We start from the raw sequence: 15,013 nt of genomic DNA on the forward strand, positions 1-15,013 counted from the left end.
CTAAAATACCCCAAGTTTTATAATCGCATGATAGTTCCAAGAATGTCCGTATCCCATGTGCACTCATTTATACAAAACAGCGTTTCTTCTGCTGTTATCAGTTGAGTCACGCTGAAGAAAGATCAAAGTGTACCTAACAGGACACTGCTAATACTCTGTACCTAACAGAAACACTGCTTCAGACTCAGTTATGGCTGTAGATGGAGCCTCTTGCCAGTTTAAAAAGGATCATTTTCTTATTAAACCTACTGTTAACAAAAACCAAATACTGATGTGTTGCATGTTACACAGAACTTACAGATTAATGTCACAATTGCAATATATTGTTAGGTAACTGTTCCTCCATTGATCCAACCCTTTTAATAAAAACATCCCTGAACATTTCTCCCTTAAGACAAAAGGGACTATTGGGGATGAATCACGCTTATGAAGTCCTTCTCATTACATTCAAAGAATCTAAAAACGGCTTAGCTTTGCAGTCAACATCCAGCAGGTAGACAAGGCATTGGGTTTAGATAAAAGTTTTGGGGAACTACTTTCCCAAGCTCAACTGAGCTCAGGAAAGAAACTGTGCAGTTGGAGCTCTAATGCCCCTCAGAGGGTTCCCTATTACAGGAATTCACCACACTCAGGGCAGAAACAATCTATATATTACCTTTAACTGCTCTAGGGCAAAAGATGAACCATCTTGCTGCAAATTTTCAATAATCTCTTCCACAGTATTGGCTGAGAACCAACTATAAAAAACAAAAACAAGAACAAAAAGAAAACAACATGATTTCAACAATGTGCAAGCAATTTTTTTTTCTAAAACGACAACAATGAATCTAAGCACAGGCCTCTCCTAAACCCCAATTCAATAATGAAAATATTTCCAACCTGTTTATAGGATGATGAAACAGAACACTGTTTCTCTGGGTAAGTGTCTGCACACTAATTTGTGAAATAAAACCTACATTTTCTTTTTTGCTTTCTTGCATCAATTATATGTAAATAAATGATGTCTTCACTGTGAAAAACTGATGCTTCTAAAACATAAAGATAATTGTCTTATTTTCTAATAGCTATCCTCTTCTTGTGTTCTTTAAGTCAGTCACTCTCTCAAATTACTGCACAAAAACTCTTGTTGATCAGCTTGACAAGACCTTCAGAGAACATGACTTTGCAAATACAAAAGATAAGGTAATTCAATTGCTACTTTCCAGCCTTTCTTCCTCACTAAAGGAGAAAAAAATGTTTTGCACTAAAGTGAATAAGCATGATAGAATACTTAAATACAATGAATTTATTTCTCCCAAAAGAGTGGGCAGGAAGCTATTTTCAACGGTAAGTGAAAACAAAAACACTATCCTATCTGATCTCAGAATTGGTACATTATCAAACCCAATGCAATTACAGTGTTAGTAAATTCAATTTAATATAGTCTTTCCAAAGGAATAGATATAATTAAGATCTCTCTTTAAGTACCTGTTTATTTTGTCCATGTGTTCCTCAAGGATAAAAGATTTGTCTTGATCAATCTTGGACTGTTTGAAAAGAAAAATCTTCAATTTGAAGAAACTCAAATCTTTAAAAAATGCTTAAAAGTTTCATCATACTTAATGATATACTTTGTGACAGATAACTTTCAAATTACATCTAGTCTCATAAATAATTACCATCGTATGTTCAAAATTCAAACAGTATATATTATTCCAGGCTAGCTCTTAAAAGTATCAATGGCAAAAAATGCTCCTTTTTTTTTTTCCTTTTTAGGGCTGCACCCACAGGATATGGACATTCCCAGGCTGGGGTCAAATCGGAGCTACTGCTGCCAGCCTACACCATAGCCACAGTAATGCGGGATCTGAGCCCCATCTGCAACCTACACCACAGCTCAAGGCAACACTGGATCCTTAACCCACTGAGCGAGGCCAGGGATCAAATCTGCATCCTCAAGGATGCTAGTCAGATTCATTTCTGTTGAGCCATGATGGGAACTCCTAGGGGTCAAAATGGATCTGCAGGTGCCAGCCTACACCACAGCCACAACAACGTGGGATCTAAGCCATGTCCTCAACCCACACAGCACCTCACAGCAACGCCAGATCCTCAACCCACTGAGCGGGACCAGGGATCAAACCCGAGTCCTTATGGATACTAGTCGGGTTCGTTACCACTGAGCCACAACAGGAACGCCTATATTTTTATTTTATGCCATTATATATGACTATGTTATCATTAAAGTATATCAATGAATTTAAGGATAGCAAGGGACCTGAGAAGTCATCCTGCCCCATTTCTGCCCAATATAGGAATTCCTACCACATCTGATATTCCTGTAGCACTGACCTTCACGGAAAAAACCCACTACTCAGAAGAGAACTCACTAAGTGCTTGAACAACTATAATTAGGACTTAAAAAAAAAAAAAAAGAAATCTGGACCAAAAATCAGCCCTCTTATGTTTATAGTTCTAGTTAATCCCTCTTTGAATCAAGCTTCTCTTCCACAGTACAGTTAACTGTCCCTCACAACCCACAGCCTTCTTGGGCACAAGTTTCAGTTTATCAAAATCGTTCTTAAAGCATGAAACATGTACCTCAGCTGCAGGTGTGGTTGAATCATAGCAAAGTACAGCAGGGCTCCACATACCCTTGTTTGTTTTGGATAAAATGCCTTTTTTTTTTTTTCTTTTTCCTTTTTTGGTTTTTAGGGCTGCACCTGCCGCATATGGAAGTTCCCAGGCTAGGGGTCAAATTGGAGCTACAGCTGCCAGCCTACATCACAGCCACAGCAATGCAGGATCTGTGACCTACACCACAGCTCACAGCAACACCGGATCCTTAACCCACTGAGTGAGGCCAGGGATTGAATCCACATCCTCATGGATACCAGTCAGGTTCATTACCACTGAGCCACAATGGGAATTCCTAAATACAGTGATTTAAATAATAGGAGTAACTGGGTTAGTTTTGGGGTAGTCCTATTATACTGCTGTTTAACATCGAACAGTTAAAAAAAATTTTTTTTTTTTTTTTTGCTTTTTAGGGCCACACATGTGGCACGTTGAAGTTTCCAGAGTAGGGGTTGAATCAGAGCTGCAGCTGCCAGCCTACACTACAGCTCACGGCAACACTGGATACTTAACCCACTAAGTGAGGCCAGGGATCAAACCCGAATCCTCAAGAATACTAGTTGGCTTCTTAACCCACTGAGCCACAACAGAAACTCCTGAGCAGTTAAAACTTTTAGGTAATATCATCACAGACTACATTCCTCCCATCCTGTACTTATGAACTTGGTACCTTCAACTGAAATCCAATTATCCCTATTGTGATATTGTGATTTAAAGTAAGAAAAATGTATTTGGTCTTTGCCCATCTATTTGACTTTTTGCTCCAAGCGCACAGATCCCAAAACCCATGGAAATCCCTAAGCAGAACACCTTTTGTTATAATTATTTGTTCTTTTGTCCTCGGTCCCTAAAATGAAGTTAACATGGGTGTCTTTTGTTTTTCACAAGCCCCTTTCAAGCACATCATTGTTTATGCAACTGAGGGGACTATAGGAAAGGCCCCTAAGGATGGGGGCTGGTTGCTCGGGGAACCAACCAAAACAAAGTTCAGTCCCTTTCCTCACTATCAACACTCCCCCAAACCTCTGTGAGGGGCAAGGGTCTGGAGATTGAGTTCAATCCTCAGTGGTCAGTGATTTAATCAATCATGCTAATGTAATGACGCTTCCGTAAATACCCAAAAAGATGAGTTCCAGAGAGCTTCTGGAGTGATGAACATGCAGGGAGAGTGGTTCCCTTCAACTTCATGGGGACAGAAGCCCCTGGGCTTGAGACCCTTCTCTCACTCTATGGGTCATTTCATCATGCTGTTCATTCATATCCTTCATTGTATCCTTTGTAATAAATGTTAAGTGTTTCCCTGAGTTCTGCGAGTCATTCTAGCAAAGTATCAAACCCCAGGAGGAGGGTCATAAGAACCTCAATTTATTTCCAGTCAGGGAGAAGTACAGGTGACAACCTGGGACTTGTGACAGGTGTCAAAGTAGAGTCAATCTTGTGGGACTGGGCCCATAAGTCACGGGGTCTGACGCTAACCTTGGGGAGACACTGTTAGCATTGAAATGAACTACGGGACACTCAGCTGGTGTGTGGAGAACTGCCTGATGTGTAGAAAACCACACATCTGGTGTCAGAAGTGTCAATATGGCAGCAGTGAGAGTGAAGGAAAACACATGGAGTGTCTCCCCAGACATCTATTAAATATCACATTGTTACTATTAAATGGATCGCTGTGAACTTGAAGTGGATTTACTTTTCTGTTTACCTAATTTATTTTCTTAGCTTCAAATCAATCTGATCAAAATGATGTCAACATTCTCATCCAAATCACTGAGAAAAATATGGAGTAAGTCAAGGCCAAGACAACTTTACTCAGAGACACATACCTACACATTTAACAGAACTCTTTGGTGAGTCCCTTGAACCCCCACACACTATACAGGCCATTCTGCATTTGCCCAACTTGACAGAAGAGACTGTCCAATACTTTGACAAAACCTGATGAAACCCTCACATGCTCTGTATTCATATTCATAGTATGAAGGATCCAGGGCCCCATCAATCCATACTCATGTTTTTTCAGTTCTGGGTAATTTGGGGGGGAACTACTTCTCTAAATATTTCTTCTCCTCTGTTACAAATTCCTAAGAGATATTGGACCTCCTGGAATAATACCTAATTTTCCTTTCTCTCCATTTTCCATCTTAGAGTTTCCTTAGCTACTGGTTTTAATCTAACCTGTTGTGGGGGTTTTTTTCTCTCTCTTGCTATCATATTTTAAATTTCATTTTATTCTTTAACTATGTATCTTTATAACATCTGTTTCTATTTCACAGATGAACTATTTTCCTCAAAATTAAAAAAAAAAAACTTAAAATTGTTAAATTTCCCTCTTCACCTTGCACTGTCTGCTTGTTTCAAGTGCCTTTTTTGTTTTGGCCAGTCTCTGGCTTTTTATACCTGGTGATCCTTATTTTTCTATGTGAAGTACTAACGGCTATGGACTGTCAACTGTCTGATGCTTTAGGAGATCATTAGGCAAGGGCCTAGATGTTTCTTTCATTAGAGTGGTCCTCTCCTTGAATGTCAACAGCTGAAGGTTTTTTTCTTTCTATTCTAATGAACTGCTAGGGAGTAGGATGGTGCTATGGACACTATGTTTGTGCCTCCTCCAACCAATTCATGTTGAAACCCTAACCCCACTGTGATGCTAGGTGGAGGTGAGGACTTGGGGTGCCCTTATAAATGGAGACCTGAGAGGGCTCGCTTTCTCTTTGCTCTGTAAAGATACAGCAGGCAGGCATCCACCTGCAAAAGAGGAAGAGGGCCCTCATGGGGAACCTAATCAGCTGGCACCTTGATCCTGGACTTCCCCGCCCTGAGAACTGTGAGAAATCTCTGTTATTTAAGCCACCAAGTCTATGGTATTTTCTTTTCTTTTTAGGGCTGCACATGCAGCATACAGAAGTTCCCAGGCTAGAGGGTCAAATCGGAGCTGTAGCTGCCGGCCAACACCACAGCCACAGCAATGTCAGATCCCAGCCCAGTCTGTGACCTACACCACAGCTCATGGCCATGCTGGATCCTTAACCCACTGAACAAGGCCTGGGATCGAACCTGCATCCTCATGGATACTAGTCCAATTTGTTATCGCTGAGCCACAAAGGGAACTGCTGATGTTTTTGTTATAGCTCCCGAAAGTGACGAAGGCAGATGATATGTAAGAGTTCTAGAAGCCAACTAGGAAGAGGCCAGAGATCTTCCCAGTTAGTATCTCCGCCTCTTTTCCAGTAGAGCACCTCACCTAGCCCTGCCCTTAGTGAGGCCTGTCACATGGACCTGGTACCCTCCAAAAGGTCTACAGCAAGAACTGGCCTGATTCTACTGGCTTGTCCCACTGAAGGCTAAGATTTTCATGCTCTCAGGACTGAAGTAAGTGCCATCATACTTCCACTTTCAAGCTTACAAAACATCTCATGCCTGCCACTCTCTCCTCTTCTATTTCTCTTTATGGATTCACACCTTTTTTTCCCACTCCTTTATTATAATTTTAGTGGGGTTTCAGGAGGGAGCATGTATCCAAACTATCATGTTTAACTATAAGTCATGTAGCACTTTTATAGATTCTTGACTCAAAAGAAATTTTAAGTTAGACAACATTAAGAGTTAAAAGTAAACACTGCAATGTACTTTATTATTATATTTAGATATATACCAGGTTCACTTTAGCAGCTCCACAGATAGTGTCAATACTGAACCTCCATTTTGTTTAAAAAAAAAAAAAAAAAACTTTTTAATTGTAGGGCTGTACCTGTAGCATATGGAAGTTCCCACCCTAGGAGTAGAATCGGAGCTTCAGCTGCCAGCCTACGCCATAACCACAGAAATGCCAGATCCAAGCCACATCTTTAACTTACACTACAACTTGTGACAACACTCGATCCTTAACCCACTGAGCAAGGTCCGGTATCAAACTCGTGTCCTCATGAATATGAGTCAGGTATCCCACTGAGCCACAACGGGAACTCCTGAATCTCTATTTTAGACATGCCCTTGGCAAAGGCCAATCACAAGGCTATGCACTGAAGTTCAGCAGCAATGAGTAAACAAGCTATGCAGTTGCACGGCAAAGAAGTCATCTCAGCCATCATAACAACTGTGAAGCACTGATCCTTCTCTCAAGCTTTAAAGTAAATAAATCACAGTACATGTATTTATATCCACAAACTATAATATTCACCAACTGTTGATTTTTTAATACCTCCCCTTCCCCATGAATTAAAATCTGAGGTTAGAATATTGACAAGATTACCTTTGTGTGGTAAGTTTCTAAGACATCTGCAATATTTTCTTTTGAAGGAGAGTTCAGGGCTAACAGATCATCTTCTAACATGCCCAACTACAGCGGGAGAAAAGGAAAACATTTAAAAACCCCACAGCAACACAGACCTTTTTTTTTTTTTTTTTTTAGAAATCTTACATTCTTTTAAAAAATCCTTGTCTTAAAATTATGATGCTCTCTCTTCAGCTGAGTAAATGAAGAAAATTTTTCACTGAAGGTGAAAAGTTCCCAGAAAGCAAACACTGCCTGGCAAGGAATGCATAAAGGTGAAAGAAACTGAAGAGGACAAAAAACATTCATCTTTGTTTCCCTCTGGCTACTGAATACTCACAACGTGGTATTACAACAAAAGATCCAAAGTATAAGTTTTATTTCAATTAATTTTAACTAAAATTTCCATATATGACTAATGGCTCTTAGATTCAAGGCGCAATCAATGTACAAAACTCTCAGGTGGCTGTTAACATAACTGATACCATCTTGGGCCTATGTGGTTCCTCCCGTCCTTCCACTGACCCTACCCAGGACTGTACTAAGCGGTAAATCATTTCTCTGTCATCAGGGGCTTTTTAATTAACAGATATGATTTAATAATCATTAGGATAAGGTGGCCTCCATGCTCTGTTAGTCCCCAAACCATGATGAAGATTTTTGCTGACTTCCCAGTATTGCTGGTGCTCATGAGACTAGTTACCCATTCATAAATCTTGGCTTAGACATGTCCTGTTTCCAAACACCTACCCCCATACCCTAAGGTTAACTCTAAAACTGTCCCAGTGGCCCCTCCCAGAGTGCAGCTGCAAATGCTGCCAGATCGTGGTCCCCCGGATCCCACCTGCAAATGAGTTACTCTATAATAAACTGATTCATTGATTATATGGAGCTGCCTGCCTCCTTTTTTGGTCTCAAGATACCTTCTCAGTTCAGGGAGTCCTTTTCAATCCCTGTGTCCTCCAACAACTCTCCATCTACATCCCTCACACACCTGTTCCTATGCTCAGCCCAATGGACTTCTGTTCCTAAGACAGAGCCAATGATTTCCTACCCCTATGGGTTTGCTCACTCAAGTTTCCTCCACCCAGAATACCTTTTCCCAACAATATTCACTTTCAAGCCCAGCTGAAACTGCAACCTCTATGAGAAAACTTCCAGTCCTTTCTTAGAACTAAGCTCCTCCCCTTTCAATCCATTTGAGTACTTTCTTTGTATTCTGTTTTTATACTTACCATATTTAACTCTCAGATGGTACAAATGGGTTTTTTGTTTTTGTTTTTGCTTTTTTTTTTTTTTTTGTCTTTTTTTGCTATTTCTTTGGGCCGCTCCCGCGGCATATGGAGGTTCCCAGGCTAGGGGTCTAATCGGAGCCGCAGCCACCAGCCTATGCCAGAGCCACAGCAACGCGGAATCCGAGCCGCGTCTGCAACCTACACCACAGCTCACGGCAACGCCGGATCGTTAACCCACTGAGCAGGGGCAGGGACCGAACCCGCAACCTCATGGTTCCTAGTCGGATTCGCTAACCACTGCGCCACGACGGGAACTCCGGTTTTTTGTTTTTTTAATCTTTTGTACCCAACTCCAGCCTCATCCCCAATGCGTATTACCCATTTCTGTATTACCCATTTCCTTTATCCGCTACAGGCCCTGTAATGGTAGTCTATGCACTGCAGACATTACTAAGCAATCTGACAGAGAGAGGGAAGGCTTGTGGAAGAGCTCTCTCTCTCTTCCTTAACCAAATTCCCTTGTAATCGAGAGTGTCTCTTCAGAGACGATAATGGAGTGCCCATGTTTGCTTTCTCTTACAGCCCAAAGGAAGAATGAGACAGCCACCTGCTCAACATGAGGGAGGATGCCTCTAACACAGAGGAAGATCTGCAATGTGAAGCAAATGTGGGAAGGCCCTCATAGCAGTATAAGGGGACAACTTCAATTTTGCATACTTCATACATTTTAATAACATTCCTTCCCCTATCCCATAACACCCCTCCCTCAAGACCAGATATCCGTGGATTTCCTGGGGAACTGACTTCACACCACAGTTCCGGGGGTGGAGTATATTAGCTAGGATAGGTTAGTCAGTGTATTCCACCTACCCACATGGCTCAGAGGTTATAAAAGCCTGTCCGATCAGACTGAGCTAAGCTAGGTGAAGTAGAATAAAGCCCAAATCTCTAGCTGGGAATTCTGAGGCAAAACCACCTTGAACTGGGCTTTCTGTTAAATTTAGCACAAGTTTCAACCAGTAAGATAAAACTGCTGTTCCAGCTTTGGAGATGAGAAAACTGGGGCTAAAGAGGCTAAATTCAAGCTGGGATTTAAAAACAGGCTGTGCATCTGCGTATCTTTGGCCACTATGCTATCCTAGCCGTGCGGTTTAAAGACAAAGATAAGAAAAATGTGTCCTGTACAACAAATACCCTTCAGAAAAGTTTTTAAGACCATATTTTACAAACTTTTTAATGTACTAGGAAAACGCACAAGAGAGCCTTTCAAAAATGTCTTTATAAAAGCCTATCATTTAATATATAAATCTAGATTTTTATATATTAGACTTCCTTAAACTATTATTATTTTTTTAACACAGACAGTAACTACTCACTCAAAAATATTCACTGAAGGTACCAGGCAAAACAGCCCTGGATCCAGATATAATTATCTCCATTTTGCATATGAGGAAACTGGGGATCTTTAGGCACCTTCCCCAATGCCACCCAGCTTTAACAGCAGATGCAGGATTCAGACCCATGTCTACCAAAAGCTTGTAATCTTAACCACTCATACCGCCTCCCCATGCAGTATGAGTTATTCCAACCACACAAAATGCAATCATCCGAGTAATTACCTTTTCGGAATCTACAAAGTGTGTAGCAATTCCTGCTGTGTACACATCTCTTCCTTTCAGTCTGAAACCTGTTAACGCAAGGAAGTATCCCAGTTTTCCTTGAAGTCGTGGCAAGAAATAACCTCCACCCACATCAGGGAATAGCCCTGTAATTAAAAACAGAAAGAGAGAGCGATTCAAATGAAAGAGATAAACATAACTCTCTTTACTTTAGATCAGTTAGACACTTTTCTCTGGAGTCTGAATCTATATTAAAAATACTATTACTTTTCCACAGTACTACAATGTACTATACAATGCAATCAATGTCACAAAAGACTTGCTATAAACTGTGCTAAGTTAACTGAGGTATTTCTCAAATTTTTCATGTTTCATGTGAAGTCAATGAAGGATTTGATGGCACACTGTTTCGTACATAGCTACTTGATAAATATTACCTAAGTTTCTCATCACCACTACTACTACTTTTATTTAAGACTATCCGATACAGGTAAAGACCGAAAAAATATTTTCTTTCCAAATGACACAGGAAAAAATAAATGTCACCTAAGGCTACTGTGTGACAAATCATTATTATCATTTATCAATTTCCAAAGAGTCAATTATGTAATTCTCAAGAAACTTAGTGATGTGATAACCATTACTCCTACTAAATGAACAATTTACCTACTTAAATCTTGTGCACTTATTGTTTCTTAACATCCGTATTTTTAAAATTCTCTTATTCTCTCTACTGAAAACAACTAAAAACAGTATATGCGCAAATACTTCACTTGTTTGGTGTTTATAAGCTCCTTAAATAATTGTGAACCACTAGTTTTATAATCCATATATCTTTTTGAAAACGGCTTCAATTAAGTTGAGATAAAAACACAAATGTTCAAATTCTTTCTAATTCTACTTGTCAAGAAGTTACTAGACTTAAAACAATCAGTGGCATGCTACTGTAAATAGAAACATCTCTTAGCATCTCAAACAAGATAGGTCTAAAGTTGCATTCATGACCACTGCCCCCAACCATCGTCTTTCTCCAGTATCAACCACCCCAATAAAGGGGACAACCATCCAGACTCGAACCCTCTTCTCTTGCACCACCTACTTAATCCTCCATCAGTGACTATGTTCTGTTGCTTCCTCCTCTAAACAGTTCCCTACACAGTAGCCAGAGTAATCTTTTTAATAACGCACATCTTGATCAGAGTCTTGCATTCTACTGATTAGAATGCGTTTTTCTTCCCTGGTTGCCTTTTTCTCTTAGATTAAAACTAACACCTTTATCAGTCTTCAAGGCCCCTGACCACTTTTTAAATTACCTCTCTTACCATGCACTCACTATAGTCCAGACACTGTGGTCTTTCAGTTCCTCGATACTCATTCTTACCTGCCTCAGAACCTCAGGAGTTCTCTGTCCAAGTGAAAACACCTCTATCCTGAAACACTTTGGTCTATTTCTGGGCACCACATTCTCTCTGTTCATCCCTTGCCTCAATGGCTGCGTCTTTCCAGTCCCCTTTGCTGGCTCCACTTCCCTTTTGGGCCTGTACATGCTGCTGTGCCTAGGCCTCATCTTAGGCCATCCGTTCCCCCTAAACACACATTTCCTTTGCCCTTCATGGCTTTAGATAACATCTGTATGCTGATTAGTCCCTGTTATGGACAGAATTGTGTCCCCAAATTCTTAAGTAGAAGCCCTAATCCCACAATGTGACAATCTGGAAATAGGGCCTCTAACGAGGTAATTAAAGTTCAATGAGTTACAAGAGTGGGGGCCTCATCTAATAGGACATGTGTCCTAAGAAGGAGAGGAAGAAACACCGAGGGCATACACACAGAGGAAAGGCCATGGACATAAAGAGGAGGCAGCTGTCTATGAGCCAAGGAGTAAGACCTTAGGCGAAACCAAACGTGCCAGTACCTTGATGTTGGACTTCCAGCCTCCAAACCTGGGAGAAATAAATGCTGTTTAAGCTACCCAGGCTGTGGTATTTTGTTATGGCAGCCCTGGCAGGTTAACACAGTCCCAAATCTATCTATCTAGTTATGCCATTTCTAATAAAAACTCTCAGATCTGCATTCTAGATATAACCACACAGGTAATAAGCACCCCAGATACGACATGGCAAAAACACAACTCTTGTTTCCCAACCCTCCAACCACCCTGTTCCTTCCCGAACAGTAACACTGGCTAAACACCTGGAGTTATTCCTGATTTATTACATCAGCAAGCAAGTTAACTCCACGACAGTTTCCAAATCTATCCAACTATTTCACCTCTATAGCTCCATACTTCTCCAAGATAAAATTATCTCTCTCTAGACCTGTGCTATCCAATAGAATTTTCTGTGATGATGAGAATGTGCTATGTTCTATGCTGCCGATGAGGTTGCCACTAACCTGCTTTGGATATTACACACTTGAAATGTGGCTGGTCAACCGAGGAGCTAAATTTACTTAATTAACTTACAGTTAAATAGCCACGTGTGGCAAGTATCTACAGTATTAGACAGCAAAACTCTAGATTAATGTCCTAACCTCCTAACAAGCCTCCTTGCTATTACTCCTGCACCTCCAACAACCCGTTATCCTCAAAGGGGCCAGAATGATAGTATTAAAATACAAACCAGACCATCCACCCCCTGCTTTAAACTCTCCCACAAGTTCCCATAATGCTCAGGTTTAAATCCAAACTCACCACCAGAGGTCCATGTGAACCTCTTGAAGAGCACAGTGTGTCCTCCTGTCCTTGATTCAGACAGGTGACTCCATTTGGTCCCATCACTCCTGTCCTTGATTCAGACAGGTAACTCCATTAGGTCCCATCAAGAGGTAAAGTTTATTCTTTATTTAGGGTCGTAAGACTAACTTTTCTTAACGACACAGTATTCTAAGATACTACTAAGTTGGCTCCTTTTTGTCATTCCAATCTCAGCTTGAAGGTATCTCCCTGGAGGACCTTTTTAACTATCTAATCTAAAGCAGCCATCCAAGAGAATTACACTTTGGACAAGATGGGAGTAAATGGGACAAGATTTACTCTCCTACCTGAAATAGTATTTAAAAAACAGATGTAATGTATCAAGTAACAGTTTTCAACATACTGGACCATCAAATAATAAAGGCAAGTGATTACTGAATATCCAAAAACAAGTGAGGTAAACTCTACAAGAGCTCCAGCTTAATGCCTTGAGAGAACTTCCAAGCCCAGAATAGTCTTTAATTTGAGAATGAACCACCTAGACTTCCCAGAACAGAGGAGAGAGCTGCACAAACAGAAAACCCTGGAGATCTGCAGAGTGTCTCCCAAGAGTATTGAGCTGGGTACTGATCAATAAATGTGTATGAAGAAACCGCCTGAGGTTTGGGAAAGAACCACAGGAAAGGATTATACAGAAAAGTACTAGAACCTACACAGGGCTGGGAATAGCGCCTATTCCCATCAATCAGAGTGAAAACCCATGATTCGTGGAGCACTGAGTAGGATACAAAGAAGGGTCTTATTTCACAATAGTATTGAAATAATTAGTTCTAGCCTGAGCACTACTTCATTCCTGCATTTAAAAAAAAAATCTTAAAAGATCTCAAAGAACAAACCATTTCCAAGTAATTTCATCCTGAAAGTAAGCTCAAGGGTTATTTATAAGAGTATATATCTTCCTCAACTTAGAGTTGCATTTTGATAAATCCAACATAAATTGAAAATACTGTAAGTCAAATATGTATTTAATACAGCGAAACTACTGAACATCATAGCTTAGCCTATCCTACCATAGACATGCTCAGAACACCTACATTAGCCTACAGTTGGGCAAAATCATCTAACACAAAACCTATTTTATAATAAAGTGTTGAACATCTCATGTAATTTATTGAATATTGTACTCAAAGAGAAAAACAAAATGATTCTAAGTATCAGTTATTCACCCTTGTGATTGTGTGGCTGACTAGGAGCTATGGCTCTGCCATTGCCTGGCATCACAAGAGGGAATGGTACCAGATACTGCCAGCCCAGTAAAAGACCTCAACTCGAAGTATAATTTCTTCCACATATATATTGCTTTTGCATCATCATAAAAACATAAAATTGAAAAACTCTGACTAGCAGGAAAATACTACCCATAGTGATATGATAAATCAATCAAAACTGACCCAGAACTGACATAAACATAATTATCAAACAGGGTCATTAACACCATTATAATAAACACATACCATAAGTTCAAAAATTAAATAGAAACAAAGACGACAGTAGTACTGGATACTACTACAGATGAAAATTAAAATTAATAAGAGTTGAAGTATAGTTCCTGAAAAGGAAATGGGGAGATGGAAAAATATTTGAAGAAATAATGTTAAAATTTCCAAATCTGACAAAAACTAGAAACTTAATTAGCCCAATAAACACAAGTACGAGAAATATGAAGAAAACTACACGAAGGAACATCATAATCGAGTGCCTAAGGCACACCAAAACAAGTGATCAATACAAAATCTTAAAGACAAGTCAGCAAAAGTTAAAAAGACATTTATTTACAGAGGAATTAAGATAACAATGAGAACAGATTTCTCATAGAAGACAACATAAATGAGAAGACGGTGCAGCAAAATCTTTAAAGTACTGAATTTAAACAGAAGAGAATAGAATTCTTTACCCAGGTCTTGTATCACTGACCTCGGCTTCACCTTATGAGACCAGAGAAAGGCGATAAAGTAGAAGGAAATAATAACAATCAAAGCAGAAATCAATAAAACAGAAAATAAATAAAATAAAACCAAAAAACTGTTTGAGGTCAATAAAATAAACTTCTAATTAGACTAATCAGATAAAAAAGGAGACACAAATTACTAATATCAAGAATGAGAGAGTTCCCTGGTGGCCTAGCAGTTGAGAAGGATTCAGCATTGTCACTTTTGTGGCTCAGGTTTGATCCACGGCCCAGGAAATTCCACATTTCCACATGCTACACACATAGTCAAAAAAAAAAAAAAAAAAAAAAAGAATGAGAGAACTGTCTATTACCGCAGATAATAAAAGAGAATATTATTGAGTTTATATTAATAAATTGGACAAACTCCTTAACAGACCAAAATCACCAAAGCCTATATAAGAAGAGACAGATAACTTAAATAGTCCTATACCCATTAAGGATTTTGCATCTGTAGTTAAAAAACTTCCCATAGGAGTACCTGAGGGGATGCATTGATTTAAGAATCACGGTACTGTGGGTTAAGAATCCGACTGCAGTGGCTTGGGTCGCTGTGGAGGCATGGGC

The 15,013-nt window shown here is 39.8% G+C and overlaps 1 protein-coding gene across 2 annotated transcripts in view; it reads right to left on the reverse strand.

Moving 5' to 3' along the window:
• HIBCH (3-hydroxyisobutyryl-CoA hydrolase) overlaps positions 1–15,013 on the reverse strand; it is a 143,873-nt gene that overhangs the window by 33,154 nt on the left and 95,706 nt on the right. For both annotated transcript variants that reach the window (XM_084999209.1, XM_084999210.1), the window contains exons 8-11: positions 9,744–9,889; positions 6,869–6,955; positions 1,468–1,526; positions 656–737 (exon numbers count right to left, since the gene is read on the reverse strand). In XM_084999209.1, the coding sequence (XP_084855335.1) occupies positions 656–737; positions 1,468–1,526; positions 6,869–6,955; positions 9,744–9,889 (374 nt within the window). The remainder of the gene's footprint in view (positions 1–655; positions 738–1,467; positions 1,527–6,868; positions 6,956–9,743; positions 9,890–15,013) is intronic.

The sequence above is a fragment of the Sus scrofa genome, chromosome 15 (assembly GCF_054392235.1).
Source record: "Sus scrofa isolate SSC_HxYL_T2T_F1_AM1 chromosome 15, Sscrofa_HxYL_maternal_Yorkshire_Landrace_v2.0, whole genome shotgun sequence".
Classification (NCBI taxonomy): domain Eukaryota; kingdom Metazoa; phylum Chordata; class Mammalia; order Artiodactyla; family Suidae; genus Sus; species Sus scrofa.